Source organism: Zonotrichia leucophrys, chromosome 24, assembly GCF_028769735.1.
Source record: "Zonotrichia leucophrys gambelii isolate GWCS_2022_RI chromosome 24, RI_Zleu_2.0, whole genome shotgun sequence".
In the NCBI taxonomy this organism is placed as follows: domain Eukaryota; kingdom Metazoa; phylum Chordata; class Aves; order Passeriformes; family Passerellidae; genus Zonotrichia; species Zonotrichia leucophrys.
In genome coordinates this window covers 2,309,317-2,326,314 of record NC_088193.1, presented here as the reverse complement: position 1 = coordinate 2,326,314, position 16,998 = coordinate 2,309,317, and the positions used below count along the sequence as shown (strand labels likewise).

The window sequence follows — 16,998 nt, the reverse complement described above, 5'->3', positions numbered from 1 at the left end:
GAAATGTTCCTGTCCTGGGAAATGTTCCTGTCCTGGGAAATGTTCTGTCCTGGGACACACACCAGGCACAGGTCAGGGAAATGTTCCTGTCCTGGGACAGACACAGGGCTTGGAAATGTTCCTGTCCTGGTGCCTGTGGAGCTCTGAACCCCAAGCTCTGCCTGCAGAGCTCTCATCTGAGTACCCAAACCCAAACCTGCAGCTCTGTGGCACTGGCAGCTCTGCTCAGTGCAGGAGAAGTTTTTCTCTCTCTGTTCCCCACTCCCCATCACCCATTGGTAAAACCCAGGCTCTCCTCTGCTGCCTGGGCCCAGATTTCTGCTCTGGGGCTGCTCGCAGCTCGGTGGGCACCTTTCCTAGAGCAGTGCCAGGCACAGCCTCGTCAGGAGCCCGCTGCTGAACTGGATGCTCTTGTTTTTACAGCCAATTTCAACCCACGGTCATGGGAATTTTCCTCCTTCCAAGCGACCGAGGAAACACTTGGTACGGGTAATTCTGCCTGCAGCCTGAGAGGATCTAACCCCCCGTGCCACAGCTTCCTGCCTCACTAACCCACCTCTCCTGCTGCCCTCTCAGCTGCCCTGGCACCTACAAACCCCAGAGCCAGCTCCTGCTGGGCTATCACACACTGCCCAGCCAGGGAAAGGCGCCCCTGGTTCTGCTTGGTCACAGAAAAATGAGGTGCAAAACTCCTTTTTTTGGTGTGTTTGTAAAGGAGGCAGTTTGTAAAGATCCCCAGAAGACTCAGAGCACCCCGAGGAGGTGGTGGCAGAAGCAGGAGGAGACTCCAAGTACTCCCAGCCAGTCTCAGAAGCACAAGGTGCTTCTTTCTATCACACCTTTTATTAATAAAAGGTGTTAATACCTCTTAAGTATCCTTATTCTCTAAAGAGGATATTCCTAACTGGACATTAAAATCCCCATTTTTTTTCCCTGAATTTCATGGTTATTCCTTCACTGATGGGGGGACATTAAAACCCCCATTTTTTTCCTGAATTCTTTCAGTGATGGGGGGATATTCCCAACTGGACACTAAAACCTTCTTTTTTACCTGAATTCCATGGCTATTCCTTCACTGATGGGGAAATATTAAAACCCTCATTTTTTTCCCTGAATTCAGTGGTTATTCCTTCAATGATGAGGGGATATTCCCAGCCAGGCTGGAGATTAAAACCCCCATTTTTTTCCTGAATTCTGTGGTTATTTCTTCACTGATGGGGAGGATATTAAAATACCCATTTTTTTTCCTGAATCCCATGGTTATTCCTTCAGCGATGGGGGAATATTAAACCGCCATATTTTTTTTTCCTGAATCCCATGGTTATTCCTTCAGCGATGGGGGAATATTAAACCGCCAATTTTTTTCCTGAATTCAGTGGTTATTCCTTCAATAACAGGGGGATATTCCCAACTGGAGTATCCTGTGTTCTCAAGGACACAGCCTGGCCCACGTTCATGCCTTTTCTTCTCAGATCCCCATCTTCCTTCCCCAACATTTCCCTCTTTTGCTTCGTTCCTACAAGGTCCTACAAGGTCCTACAAGGTCCTACAAGGTCCTACAAGGTCCTCCAAGGTCCATTCTTTGCTGCTCCCTGGAAGCAGCCAGGGCCAGCCTGCCTGGGGAGCTCTGGTGACTCAGAGCCACACCTGAGCCAGGGCTGGCTCCCTCTCATCTCGCTGCTCTCAGGAGGGCAGCAGGGGAAGCTTTGATGGTTTTTGGAGGAAGCCTGCAGTGCTGGGAGGAAGGGCAGTGCTGGAGTCATCCCTCCTGCCCCAGGGAGCTGCTCTGCAGCCACACCTGCACTCTGGGGCTCTCAGGAGCAAGGCTGGGCCCTGCCTGGAGGCTGGCATCACCTCACACCCACACAGAGCTCACAGGGGTCCCAGGGCGAGGGAAGAGATGAGGATCTGACTCCATGGTTCAGAAGGCTTGATATATTATTTTATATAAAAATATATATTTATATATATTTATGTATTTTATATATTTTTATATATTTTATATATTATACATATTTATATATTTAATATCTATTTATATATTTAATATATTTATATATATTTTTATATATCTATTTATATATATTTATATATATATTTATTATATTATATTAAAACGATACTAAAAGAATAGAAGAAAGGATTTCATCAGAAGGCAGCTAAGAATAGAAAAGGAATGAAATGGCTCTCGGACAGAGAGTCCGAGCCAGCTGATTGTGATTGGCCATTAATTAGAAACAATCACATGAGACCAATCACAGATGCACCTGTTGCATTCCACAGCAGCAGATAACCATTGTTTACATTTTGTTCCTGAGGCCTCCCAGCTTCTCAGGAGGAAAAATCCTAAATAAAGGATTTTTCAGAGAATATCATGGCTACACAGAGCTGCCTGCCCTCACCTGCCTCTGTCCCTGAGAGAAAAGGGACAAGAGGCACAAGTGACTCGTGGCAGTGTCACAGGGGTGTTTGGAGCTGCCCCCTGCAGCCCTGGAATAACAAAAACCTCTTTATCTTCCAGTAGGCAATGGCACTAAGCTGCCTTTTCAGTTCTCCTCGGTGGGACAGAATCCGCCCGGTGACTTCAGCAAACAGTCTGATGGGAGCCTCTTCACTAAGACCGGTACTAGGAACTGACTGTCCCCCTTCCTCCTGTCCCCTTGGGGTGCCAAACCCCCCTAATCTGCCTTCCTGCCCCATTTGAGGTGCCAAACTCCTCTAAAATTCCTTCCTGCCCCATTTGAGGTCCCAAACTCCTCTAAAATTCCTTCCTGCCCCATTTGGGGTCTCAAACCCCCTCATCCTGCTCTGCCTTCCTCCCACCCCTTTGAGGTGCCAAACCCCCCTAATCTGCCTTCCTGGTAATAAGAGGTATTAATACCTCTTGGGTACCCTTATCCTCTAAGGAGGATACTCCCAACTGGAAATGAAAACCCCCATTTTTTTTCCTGAATTCCATGGTTATTCCTTCAGTGATGGAGGACATTAAAATCCCCATTTTTGTCCTGAATTCCGTGGTTATTCCTTCAGTGATGGAGGACATTAAAATCCCCATTTTTGTCCTGAATTCCGTGGTTATTCCTTCAGGGATGGAGGACATTAAAATCCCCATTTTTGTCCTGAATTCCGTGGTTATTCCTTCAGTGATGGAGGACATTAAAATCCCCATTTTTTTTCCTGAATTCTATGGTTATTCCTTCAGGGATGGAGGACATTAAAATCCCCATTTTTTTTCCTGAATTCCATGGTTATTCCTTCAGGGATGGAGGACATTAAAATCCCCATTTTTTTTCCTGAATTCCATGGTTATTCCTTCAGTGATGGAGGACATTAAAATCCCCATTTTTGTCCTGAATTCCGTGGTTATTCCTTCAGTGATGGGGGGATATTCCTAACTGGGCACCTTTTGGCATCTTTGAGGTGCCAATCCCCTCATCCTGCTCTGTCTTCCTGCCCCATTTGGGGTCCCAAACCCCCTAATCCTGCTCTGCCTTCCTGGAGCTGTCCCACACCTTGGTCTCACTTTCAGTTTCACCTGCACAGGAGAGACTCAGCTGAAGCAGGGCAGCAAGGAGCGTTAAAAACCATTCAAGTTTTATCTAAGGAACAGGTGGAGGGATTTTAAATTCTGTTTGTAATGGGCAGGGATAAATTTTAGATGATTCTTGAGGTAGACACCATTTGCTCCTCTGGTTTCATCGCTGAAAAATAACACAAAAAAGGTAAAAAAAAAAAGCAGGAGCTGCCTCACCAGAACCAAACCCTCATTCACTGTGTCATCTCCCTGCTGTCATTTCCCACCAGAGGCAGGATCCAGGATTTAAATTTTGTGTGTAATGGGCAGGGATAAATTTTAGATGATTCTTGAGGAAGACACCATTTGCCCCTCTGGTTTCATGGCTGAAAAATAACGCAAACAGCACAACCTTAAAAAAAAAAAATTCAGGAGCTGCCTCACCAAAACCAAACCCTCATTCACCATCTCATCACCCTGCTGTCACTTCCCACCAGAGGCAGGATCCAGGATTTTAAATTTTGTGTGTAATGGGCAGGGATAAATTTTAGATGATTCTTGAGGAAGACACCATTTGCCCCTCTAGTTTCATTGGTGAAAAATAACACCAAAAAAAAAAAAAAAAAAAAAAAAGAAAAAAATGCAGGAGCTGCCTCACCAGAACCAAACCCTCATTCACCATCTCATCACCCTGCTGTCACTTCCCACCAAGGGTGGGATCCAGGAGCTCCAGAACCTGCCAAGCAGAGTCAGGTGTGATTAACTGGGGGTGCTGGGCCATGGTGACATTGGCTGTGACATTTCTGGGGGGCTGCAGGGGGCTCAGGGCTTCTCAGGCTGCCAGAGGAGCTGCAGGAGGGCCAGGCTCAGCTCTGTGCATTAATTAACCAGCCTGCAGCGCTCTCTGCAAGAGCCACAACGCTGACTCTGGGACTCGGCCTGAATTTAATTGGGCTGATTGCATTCCACCTCTCTGCATTCCTCAGACGTTTTAATTAGCCAGCCCTCCTCTCCTGCCTTTTCCTGCCTGATGGGGTGGTGGCAGAGGCATCTGTCTGACGGCTGTCTGTGTGTCCCACCCGGGGCACGGCTGCATTTCCATGTTGAGCAATGCAAAACTAATGGGGTGGCACTTCCAGTCCTGCTGCTGCTCCTGGGGACACCACGGGGGTGGCAGGGGCTGCTGTGTGTGTGACTGTGTTTTGTGTTGTCACAGCCTACCCTTCCATAGTGAGGCACCAGTCTGCAAAGGTGACGCCACAGACGTGGAAATCCTCCTCCAAGCAGTCTGTATTGGTAAGGAAAAGAAGAATTTTTTTTCTTGGGGGAGCTTCAGGAAGAAGGATGGGAGCATGGAAATAAAAGTTTCGGTCCCACTGCTCCTGTTCAGGATGCAGATTAACCCCCAGCGCTGATCAATGCTGCAAAAATGATGTTTTGAAAAGGTTTTGGTCTAAAATATGATGCAGAAACAGGGACAGTGCAAATGCTGTAAAATTATACTGATAGCACTTTTCCCTGTCACCCACTTTGTCACCCACCTTGTCCTTTGGGAATGTGAAAATAAAATTTCAGCCCCACTGCTCCTGTTCAGGATGCAGATTAACCCCCAGCACTGATCAATGCTGCAAAAATGATGTTTTGAAAAGGTTTTGGTCTAAAATATGATGCAGGAGATAGGGATAGTGTAAATGCTGTAAAATGATAGTGATAGCACTTTTCCCCGTCACCCACCCTGTCCTTTGGGAATGTGGAAATAAAAGTTTCAGCCCCACTGCTCCTGTTCAGGATGCAGATTAACACCCCCCAGCTTTTACAGCTCTAATAAATGCTGCAAAAATGATGTTTTGAAAAGGTTTTGGTCTAAAATATGATGCAGAAATAGGGAAAGTGCAAATGCTGTAAAATGATACTGATAGCACTTTTCCCTGTCACCCACTCTGTGTCACTCCGTGGCATCCACAGAGTGTCAGTGACACCAGAAACAACCACAGCAAAGTGATCCTGTCCTGCAGGATGCCAGATGAGGGCTCAGAAATCCCCAGAGCATCTCTGAGCCCCTGGTTTCACACTGACCATGATAAGGGGCACAGGGCAGTGACCTTTCAGGGCTTGTAGTCTCAAATAAACTGCCCTAGGATCACTGAATTAATCTGGTTTTATTCACACTGTGCTGCATTCAGGCCTTGCATGATCTGAATTAAGATTGTGGAGCTTTTTGTCAACAGAAATGAAACAATTTTTTAATTTATTTTTTTGTCATTCTGACGTTTGTGAGAGCTGATTTAGTGTTTGGCGGAAGTGAGCAGAGATCATTCCCACACTGGGGGAAACCACAGCAGGTAGAAATTGAGGACTGCAGCTGGATCTGCCCCATTTTCAAGGCTCCCCAGGAGGAGATTTCCTGTGGATTGGATGTTCCTTGGAAATCCAGCCTGGAGCCTTTGAAGGTGCTGCAGCAAACCAGCAAAACTCTGCCATCCCTTCTGCCTTGGGTTTGATCTAAAACATCATCACCATGGTGTTCCCAGTGATTTTTCTTTAATCCCCACTGAGAAAATCTGAGTAACTTCACCCACCACCCCTTCCCTGTGTCCCTTCCTCTCCTTTTTACACATTTATAATGACCATTTCCTTTTTATAGCCAATATTCACCACACAGCCCTGAACCCAACAACTGAGCTGATAAATATAAGCATTTCAAAGCACCAAAATAGAAATACATACTGCAGTATCTCTGCAGGAGCTTTTATGGTCTGTTGGGCCAATAATCTGGCTTTTAAACCAGCCTTTAAATGTGTATTTAAGTAATCTACACCCTAAAAGGTCTGTAAATATGAATTTTCACAAAGGACTGGGCTGTTTAAGGAGGAAGGTCTTTTTCACACCCAGGGAGCTGTTTTAAATGAAGCCCCCCCTCTTTTATATTTTAATTCTGCTGGAAATGAGAGCCATAAAATGAAAAGCATCTCGACAAAAGGGAACATTGAGCAGGGAGATGGGCTGGGCTTGCTCTGCGGTTTCCTGCTGTTCAATGGGGCTGCACCAAATTGGCCTGGGGGGTTTTCCCACCTTCTGCACCTGAGAACAAACCCAAGGCAGACTGGGCTTTAAAACATCAATTTTCCCCTGAATTCCATGGTTATTCCTTCAGTGATTGGGGGATATTTCCAAATGGACATTAAAACCCCTTTTTTTTCCTGAATTCCTTCAGTGGTGGGAGGATATTCACAGCCAGGCTGGAGATTGTGCAGCCAGGGATAATATTTATATATATCTATCTATTTATATGTATACTATTTATATATATATTTATATATGTATATTATATATATATATATTATTTATATATTATAACATAATGAATTAAAATTATAGTACAATGTAAATATATAACATAAAATATTTTAAAAATTAAGTTAAAATAGAAACATTTTATTATATAGTATTATATTAATCAACACGTATTTTTAAATTCTTATAGTTAAAAGTGTAGAGTTAAGTTAGTAGAATTTAATTAATTAATGATATTTAATTTAAATTCATTTAAATTCATTTCAAATTTAAATTGATTTAAAATTTTTTAAATTAAATTATTAAAATACGGATTAGACTATATAAAAATAAAATAGGTAAATAAAATTATTTATTATTAGACTATATAAAAATAAAATAAAATAAATAAACCACATACAGATTAGACTATATAAAAATAAAATAAATAAATCATCAAAACCAATTCAAAAATCCAATTCCTTGCAGCACTGAGACGGGAATTAGTGAGCTGAGGGTGGAAGGGAGGGGAAAAGGAGGGGTCAGACTGACGTGCCCCGAATTGTCCCTTGCAGTCCCATTATCGGCCCTTCTACGTCAACAAAGGCAACGGAGCCACCTCCAACGAGGCGCCCTGAGCTGCTGCGTGCGAGGAGAGCTCAGCGGAGGGATTGTCGCAGATGTCCCCGCTCCTGCCCACCCTGCTGCTCCCCCGGGCAGGGCAGGCATGGCCCTGCCCTCAGCACACCAGGACTTCTCCCTCCCTGTCCCCTCCTTGTCACCCCCAGCTGCTCTGCCCCTCTGCGAATTGTGGATGCTTGGGTGGCACCCCCTGCTAGGCAGCTGTCCCTTTGTCCCCAGAGCTCTTAAACCCTGCTGGATGCCCCAAAGCTCTTCCCAGGCTCCAGATTTCCTCTCCACCCTTGTGTCACATCCCCTGGTGGCATCAGAGTCCCGTAAGCTCAGCTCTGCTCCTCACCTGCCCAAAATCTCAGTAGGATTTTCCCAGAGCTGGAATTGTGTCACCACCCCCTGCTAGGCAGCTGTCCCCTTGTCCCCAGACCTGTCAAACCCTGCTGGACACCCTAAAACCCTTCCCAGGCTCCAGATTTCCTCTCCACCCTTGTGTCACATCCCCTGGTGGCATCAGGGTGCTCCATCAGCTCAGCTCTGCTCCTCATCTCCCAGAAAAACCCCAGCGGGATTTTCCTAGAGATGTGGAATGTGGCACCCCTGCTAGGCAGCTGTCCCCTTGTCCCCAGACCTGTCAAACCCTGCTGGACACCCTAAAACCCTTCCCAGGCTCCAGATTTCCTCTCCATGCTGGGGTCACATCCCCTGATGGCGTCGGCGTCCTCCAAGCTCAGTTCTGCTCCTCATCTCCCAAAAAAACCCAGCAGGATTTACCCAGAGCTGGAACTGTGTCACCCCTGCTAGGCAGCTGTCCCCTTGTCCCCAGAGCTGGACACTCCAAAGCTCTTCCCAAGCTCCAGATTTTCCTCTCCATGGTGGGGTCACATCCCCTGGTGAGATGGGACCTCCATCAGCTCAGCTCTGCTCCTCATATCCCAAAAACCTCAGCAGGATTTTCCCAGAGCTGGAATTGTGTCACCCCTGCTAGGCAGCTGTCCCCTTGTCCCCAGACCTGTCAAACCCTGCTGGATGCCCCAAAGCTCTTCCCAGGCTCCAGATTTCCTCTCCATGCTTGTGTCACATCCCCTGGTGGCACCTCATGTCCCCAGAGTCCTCCATCAGCTCAGTTCTGTTCCCCATCTGCCAAAACCCCCCAGCAGGATTTTCCCAGAGCTGGGAATTGTGGCACCTCATGTCCCCAAGGTCCTCCATCAGCTCAGCCCTGCTCCTCATATCCCAAAAAACCCCATCAGGATTTTTCCAGAGCTGAGGAATTTGGCACCCCCTGCTAGGCAGCTGTCCCCTTGTCCCCAGAGCTGTCAAACCCTTCTGGATAACCCAAAGCCCTTCCCTCTCCACCCTGGGGACACTCATCTCCTGCTTGTGTCACATCCCCTGGTGGCATCTCATGTCCCCAGGGTCCCCAAGCTCAGTTTTGCTCCTCACCTCCCCAAAAACCCCACCAGGATTTTCCCAGAGCTGCTGGAGGTTTCCCAGCCCGTTCAAGTGCCCCTCCAGCCACTTTTTGGAATTAAGAAATAAAAAGCAAATCCATCCTAGTGATACAAGATTGATTAGATGCCATAGGTGCTGGGTGCTTTTCTAGCTTGTGGTGGTTTTTCTTAATTCCCTTAAACCAAAATTGATTTATATGCTGTAGTTCATGTATTTTATATATTTTTTTTCCCTGCAGTGAGAATTACTGCTACAGCTTTTTTTTTTGCTCAGGATAATATTTTTAATATTTGCCCCCTGGACAGATGGATCACATCCAGGGCTGGAGAACCATTCCATGATCTCCCTGAGGGGATTTTCCCTCTCCATGGACAAGCTGAGGGGTTCAGTCCATGCAGTGCAGGGGGAGAAATGGAAATAAGAGCCCTCAAATGCTGAAAACCAAGACCCAACAGCTCCTTTTCACAATTTGCTCTATTCAAGCAGCTTTGGAATGGCTTCCCCCCACTTTTCCCTGCTTGCAGCCCCTTGCTGAGGGAGGTCCCACCTCAAAACTCCTTCCTGGCTCATCCCTTTGCAAAGATACCCTGGCTTTTAACCCGCACCTCACCCAAAGCTCCTGGGGCTGAATGTTGGTTGTCCAGAGCACTTAAAATGTCACTTTATGATGATTTTTAATTTTTTTTCCCCCATAAAGACCAGAGGGGGAATGGGCAGGCATGGTGAGGCAGGATGTGACAAAAAGGATGTGAAAAATGGGATGGAATTGCTGGGAAAAGCACTGAGGGCTTTGAGGATGTGTGTGAGATGACAAAATCAGCCCCCTCCAGGTCTCACTGTTTTGCCATTGAGCAAGTCCAGTAAAACCTTGCACCACCTCCTTTTTATGCTCCAAAACATGGAAATATTTTCCTTTCCCTCCTCAGCTTGGATGTTAAATCCCCCCCACCCCTGTGTGGTGCCAGCTGGACCCTGCTGAGGCCACCCCTGTCCCCTCCTTGCTCCCCTTGCCCTCCCAGCCCAAATTCCCACAGGAATGGAGCTGCTCCCTGCTTGCCCCAGCCCTGGAGACACCAGAACCCCCCTGGGATCCCCATTTCCCCCCCCAGGATGGGGCTCAGGGGGTTCTGGAACCTTCCCTGTGCTTCTCAAGGGGTTCCAGCCAGGCTTTGGGGTGTGCAGGAACTGTTTGGGTCCAGTCTTGGTCAGCAAAGCCCCAGGGATTATGATGATGATGATGGTGGTGATGATGATGATGGTGATTCCTCCTCAGGACAGGTGATGTAAACGAGGCCCCTCACGTGTGCACCACGCTGCAGAAATAAAAAATAAAGGAGAAAGCTCCATGTCTGACCAAACCCAACGGGCTCTGCTCTGTCTTTGGTGTTTCTGTGCTCTCACTGAGGCTGAGCCTCTCCAAATTATCCTTGATTATCCTTGATACCCTTGAATATCCAAGTTATCCTTGGGCAGCAGGCTTGGAGAAGCCATTTTCGCAGCTCTTTGAGGCTGTTTCGCTGCTTTTTTGGATATTTGAATTATTTGAATATTGGAATTTCCTTTAGAAATTCCTTTGGAATTTCTTTTTTGAATATTAGAATTTCCTTTGGTCAGAGGAAATTCCCACATTCTTTAGAGTCAAAAGCTGATGTACATTTCTAGTTTTGCTGCTTTTTGGATGTTTAAGGTCAGAGGAAAGTCCCACACCCTTGAGGGCCAAAAGCTGATGTACATCTCCAGTACCACACACCAAAATTACCCAGTTAGATCCAACTCCCAAGCACTGGTGCCACAAAAGTCCTTCCCTGCAAGGGCATTTCTGAAAAACCCCTCAGCCTGTGCCAGAGTTGAACCTCCCCAGTTCCCTCTGGAGGGAAATGCTTGTTCCTGTAGTTATTGGCCAAAATCAGATTATTTTGGCCCAGCCTGGGCCTGGATCTCTCCATGAGGTTGGTTCTGGGACCCTCCACCCTCTTGAGCCCTTCTGGTTGTGCTCAGCTCAAAGCTCTTGGGTCCATCCCAGCTCCTCCTTTCCCTCAAGGAAACACAAAACCCCTGTGGGGTGCTGAAAATGCAGATTCAAGGCCAAAACCGAGTAGGTTGTTGCTGAAAGGAGCACTTGTACATCCCTCTGTGTGGACAAGGGTTTTCCACAGATTTCCAGAGGATTCCTGGCATATTTTTTACTCCCAGGCATTAAATACCAGCTATTTTTCCCCACCACTCATTATGAAGAGTCAGGATGACACCAATCCACTGGAGGAGCTGGCAAATCCTTTTTGTTTACCCCACAAGGGAGCCAGCAGAGGAGAGAGCTCAGCTCTTTGCCATCAATTCCACTCACTGCCTGCGTTGCTGTTATTACTGTGATTAAAAAGCAATCAAAGAGAAATCTCCTGCCCGTCCTGGAGCTGCTGCACAACGCCTCAGTTCCACCACTGGAGCAGCAGAAGGGAGAATTTCCAGCACCCCCCGAGCTCCTGGGCTCGGTGACAGCTGGAAATGATGATGGAGCTCCTGGCCTGAGCAGGGAGCAGGGCTGGAATGGAGAAATGAATGTTTTTCATGCAGGGGGTTGGATTAAATGAGGTTGTTTTGGTCTCTTCTCACCCAGATTATTCCATGATCCCCTAAGGAATAGGGGTGATGGGTTATGGGTTTTCCTGGCCCACTCAGGGGGGTGCAGGGGACATTGGGACACCCAAAGGGGCTGTCAGAGCAGGGCTCAGTGACACCCACAGGGTGGCACCAGCAGCTGTGACAGCTCTCTGGGGGCCTGGATCAGGGAATCACAGCATGGTTTGGGCTGGAATGGACATTAAAGGTCACCCTGGGGACAGGAGGTGGCTCTGGGGCTGCTCCTGGGGCAGGAGGTGGCTCCAGGATGGATGTGAGGACAGGAGGTGGCTCCAGGATTGGTCCTGGGGCTGGAGGTGGCTCCGTGGACAGTGCCAGGGTGGATCCTGGGGACAGGAGGTGGCTCAGATGGGTCAGTCCCAGGGACAGGAGGTGGCTCTGAGGCTGCTCCTGGGTCAGGAGGTGGCTCCAGGATTGGTCCTGGAGTAGAAGGTGTCTCCATGCACAATTCCAGGGTGGATCCCAGGGGCACGTGGCAGCTCTGGGGTCATTCCAGGGTCCAGTCCATAGGAGGAGGTGGCTCCAAGGACAGTCCCAGGATGGACCCTGGGGACAGCAGGTGGCTCAGGGCCAGTCCCTGTGTTGTCCTGTGGACAGGAGGTGGCTCAGATTCATGATTCAGTCCTGGGGACAGGAGATGGCTCAGGGATGGTCCATGGGTCAATCCTGGGGACAGGAAGGTCCCGGGGCTGATCCCAGAGTGGATCCTGGGGCAGGAGCCAGCTTGGCACGGGTGACAGGGACAATCCTGGGGCTGTGCTGGGTCCCTGGACAATGGCAGGGACAGTCCCGAGGACAGGAGGTGGCTCAGGGCTGGTCCATGGGTCAGTCCTGGGGACAGGAGGGTCCCGGGGCTGATCCCAGAGTGGATCCTGGGGCAGGAGCCAGCTTGGCACGGGTGACAGGGACAATCCTGGGGCTGTGCTGGGTCCCGGGACAATGGCAGGGACAGTCCCCGGGGCTGTGCTGGGTCCCTGGACAATGTGAGGGACAATCCCGGGGACAGGAGGTGGCTCAGGTGCATGGGACAGTCCCGAGGACAGGAGGTGGCCCTGCCCCAGGTCGCCGTTGCCAGCAGGTGTCACCGCTCTCCTGCTCTGCATGCAGAATCCCGGCTGCCCGCACCGCATCCTTCCCTTTCCACCCCAAAACCAACAACCCCCGGCTCCATCCTGCTCCCTGATGGGGACAATGCCAAGGAAATTGTCACTACCCGGGCACAGAGCCTCTGCTCGGGGTAAATTCCCTGGAATATCCAGCTGAGGATCAAGGCAGCCACTTCCAAAGCTTTTTTCTCTCCTAATCCATTCAGCTCACTCAGCCACTTGACTTCAGTCACCGGAGCAACGCAGGGCACTGTTTTATCTCGGTACATATTAACTATAAAGTTTTAAAATGAACAATCCTTCAGAGGCATAAACAAGAATTACAAAATCTAATTGCCTGCAAACCTTTAAATTCTCGCAATATTTTATAATGCCATAAATTTGCCACTCTCTTGCACAAAGATAACACGGAGATAAAGTGTTTGAATTTGCTAATTAGCAAACATAAAACGCAGGGACGAGGCCTTAATGAAACTATTGGGATGTTCAATCAAAGGCTATGATAGCTCCTGAATTTTCATTGCCAGGACTCACATCTTTGGGCTTTTAGCTCTTCAGGCTACAGACCTGGATAGAGCTTCCTACAGGTTAATATTTCCCTTAACCTGGAAAAAAACCAGCCCAGCATTTAAGCCAGCTAAAGCACGCTTGGGTAGTTATGGTAATTAATTTGCACATTTTAGTGCTTTTAAACGAATAATCTTACACTCTTTGTATCTAGACCTGGAGCAGTAAAGCTTCTTATATATGAGAGCAATGAAGGATGAATATTTTGTCCTTTCTGTTTGTTATTACCGGGTCTTCAGTGTTTTGTAAATAAGAGTTTTAATGTTGTTGTGACTGGGATTTTCAATGCCCGCCCCCTGAGAGGCCAGGCAGCGCCAAGAGGAGCAGTGCTGATCCTGAACCCCCTGCTCTGGGATGAGTTTTGGGGAGGTTTTACAGCAAATTCTGTCAAACTCTGCCCCAGAGGGTTTGCTTACCCTGATAGGACCCAATCCCAGTCAGTCTTTCCATCAGAAATCCAGTGAAATAATCACTGGCTAATTTATTATTTTATGATACTATATGATATTAAAGAATACTAAACTACATCATACTAAAGAATACAGAAAAGATACTTACAGAAGGCTAAAAAGATAATAATGAAAACTCGTGACTCCTTCCAGAGTCCCAACACAGCTTGGCCCTGATTGGCCAAAGAGTCAAAACACAACAGAATCCAATGAAACAATCACCAGCTAATTTATTATTTTATGATACTATATTATATTAAAGAATACTAAACTATACTAAAGAATACAGAAAGGATACTTACAGAAAGTAAAAAAGATTATAATGAAAACTCATGACTCTCTCCAGAGTCTGGCAGCTTGGCATTGATTGGCCAATGAGTCAAAGTAATTCACAATCACCAGTTAATTTATTATTTTATGATACTGTATTATATTACAGGATAGTAAACAATACTAAAGAATACAGAAGGGATACTTACTGAATGGTAAAAGATAATAATGAAAACTTGTGACTCCTTCAGAGTCCCAACACAGCTTGGCACTGATTGGCCAAAGAGTGAAAATAATTCACATCAGAACCCAATGGAACAATCACCTGTGGATAAACAATCTCCAAACACATTCCAAAGCAGAAAAAACACAGGAGAATCAATCAGATAATTATTTCGTTATTTATTTTCTGAGGCTTCTCAGCTTCCCAGGAGAAAAATCCTGGGTGAAGAGATTTTTCCAGAAGATGTGACTGCCACATGCAGGGTCACTGCCAGGGGTGTTTTTGTGGGATCCTTGGCCCCAAACCCCAGCAGGATCTCTGGCACTCCGCACCCAGCCCTGCTCCAGCAGTCTGACCCACCCCATCACCCTTTCCCTGCCCTTGGCCCCTGTCAGGAGCAGGAAATCTCCTTAACAGGGACACCTTTAAAAGCCACAGCCTGCCCATGGTGCTTTTAGGCAAGATTTTCTTCCCATCTCCTCCTCCTGGCTCCTCCAGGGGGTGACAGCTCCACAGCCCTGCTCTCCCTGCTGCTTGTGGATTCTGTGAGTGCTTTTGCCATTGCAAATCCTGCAGGATTTAATATCCACTCTGTAATCTACTGGCACCAACAGGCATTATCTAACTAAAGCTTAAATTGAAAATGCTCCTGTGCTCATTCTCCCCCGGCCACGCTGAGCAGGACGGGCTCGCTGAGTCTCACTCTAATTAAAATCCAGCAGCTCTGCCCAGTGTGACACTCAGCTGGTGCCACCAGTGTCACAGGAGTGCCAGGGGCTGGGACAGCAGTGCCAGACCTCCAGCCTGACCCTGCTTTACCTCACCTGCCCCTGTCCCATCTCCCACGCAGCATGGGCTGAATTCTGGGCTTTATTTCCCTCTGCTCAGTCACTTTCGGGGCCAGTTTGTCATTGAGGGCATCCAACTCCTTGTCCCAAGATATCACCAGACCTCAGTGACCAGGGCCATCCTGTTTGGGCCATAGTTTTTAGGGCATCTGGAAGGAGATATTTCCAAGCTTCCATTTGTTGTCCCATAGCTAACAACAGATCACCAGCATTTGTAGTTGATACAGTCAACCATCCTGTTTGACCTTGACAGTTTGTCATTGAGGGTGTCCACTTCCTTGTCCCAAGCCTTTACCAGATTTTAGTGATTCTGTTTGGGCCAGTTTGTCATTGAGGGCATCCAACTCCTTGTCCCAAGATATCACCAGACCTCAGTGACCAGGGCCATTCTGTTTGGGCCATAGTTTGGCACTGAGAGTGACAATTCCTTGTCCCAAGCCATTACCAGACTTTACTGATTCTGTTTGGACCAGTTGTCCTGAGTTCCAGATCTGTCCAAGCCTCACCAGATTTGATGAATTCTGTTTGACCCAGTTTGTCAGAGGGTGCAACTCGTCCAAGTATCCAGACTGTGCAGGCATTTTTAGCCTGTTTTCATGAAGTACATCCTTTCCAAACCACGACCACTGATGATTCTGTTTGGCCCAGTTTGTCACTGAGGGTGTCCAACTCCTCATCCCAAGCCTTTACCAGGCTTTAGTGATCAGCCAGGACATTTTTCAGAGTCCTGGTTGGTTCCATAAGGAAAGGGAACTGAGCAGCATCCTCAGATTCTCCCTCCAGCCCAACGACCTGGCTGGGCTAGAAAATCTCCCAGCTGAGCTGGCAGAGGTGAGCAGTGTTTAGGATTTTTAGTTTTATTAGGGGGAAGAAAAGGATCTCAGTCCCAAGCATGACTGCTGTGTGTATCAGATGGCTTGGTCCCCACTGACACTCTGCAAATGGAAAATGGGAAAATTCTGGAGGGTGAAAATCAATCAGGAGGTGCAAGAACAGAGCAGGGGGGAGGCAGAGCAAGGGCAGCTGCTTGAGGAGCACATCTGGAGGAGCAGCTGCTCCTGAACCCCCCAGATGTGGGGGAACTGCCTCTGAGGAGGGTCCCATCAGTGAGCACTTGGCTTGTGGCCCTAATTAATGCCACTTTTAATGGCACTTTTAATGGCATTTTTAGCACTTTTAAATCCTCTTAAGAGGTGGCTGCCCCTTGGCAGAATCAGCATCTCCACTGGATTGATTTCCCAGCAAATGTGAGTCCCCATTTTACCACCAAACACAGAAAAGATGGGAATTGGGAGTTTTATCTCAATTTCCCCTGTTTCCCTGGCAGGTGGAAGGAGGATAACATCTCCTGGTTCATCAGAGTGTGCAAATCCCTCTGCCATTCTTACCCTGAGCCTTTATCAGGTTCTCTGCCACTTTCTGAAATTCCCTTTTTGCCCACAGCAGGGTGAGGAGCCACCAGTGGGGCTGAGATTTGTGCTGCTGGCACAGAGATCCCACCCTGGCATTTTGCTGTTCCAGAAATAAACTTCAGCTTAGGATTTAGCTGCTCTTGGTGAATGCCTCAGGAAAGCAGCCAAGGAAGAGCCTTGAAGTGCTGTGGACTGGCCCAAAGGGAGCTGGTAGCTAAAAACCAGAGAAATTCTGGCTCCTGAGCCCTGTCCTGTTTGTTTTGTGAAATTTGGAACCCAAATCACTTTGATTTTTGAGCTCAGAGATGCCCCAGGGATTGCATTGCCTCAGTTTCCACCTTGGAGTCACCACTGGCACGTGAAGTTTGGGCTGCAGCGACCCAGAGCTGGAATTTGGTGAAATCTGCCCAAAAAATCTGCTCAGGAAACTCTCAGCCCTGGGGGGATTGTGGTGGGCAGAGAAATCCTCTCAGTTCCTGCTTTTCCTGCCAATTTAAAGTTCACTTTCTGCCCCCGAAGCCTCTCTGAATTGTTATTCTCCCTGACCAGGGAGGGATGGGATGATCCTTGCTCAATCTTTGCCACCTTTTCTCTGTGCTGGGAATTCTCTT

General features: G+C 47.7%; 1 protein-coding gene across 1 annotated transcript in view; it reads left to right on the top strand.

The window, feature by feature from the left end:
- The window catches only part of TRIM29 (tripartite motif containing 29), a 28,920-nt gene extending 18,705 nt beyond the window's left edge, over positions 1–10,215 (top strand). The window contains exons 7-10 of the mRNA XM_064731953.1: positions 424–483; positions 2,522–2,623; positions 4,731–4,810; positions 7,363–10,215. Coding sequence (XP_064588023.1) covers positions 424–483; positions 2,522–2,623; positions 4,731–4,810; positions 7,363–7,425 — 305 coding nt within the window. The 3' untranslated portion in view covers positions 7,426–10,215. The remainder of the gene's footprint in view (positions 1–423; positions 484–2,521; positions 2,624–4,730; positions 4,811–7,362) is intronic.
- The last annotated feature ends 6,783 nt before the right edge of the window (positions 10,216–16,998 follow it).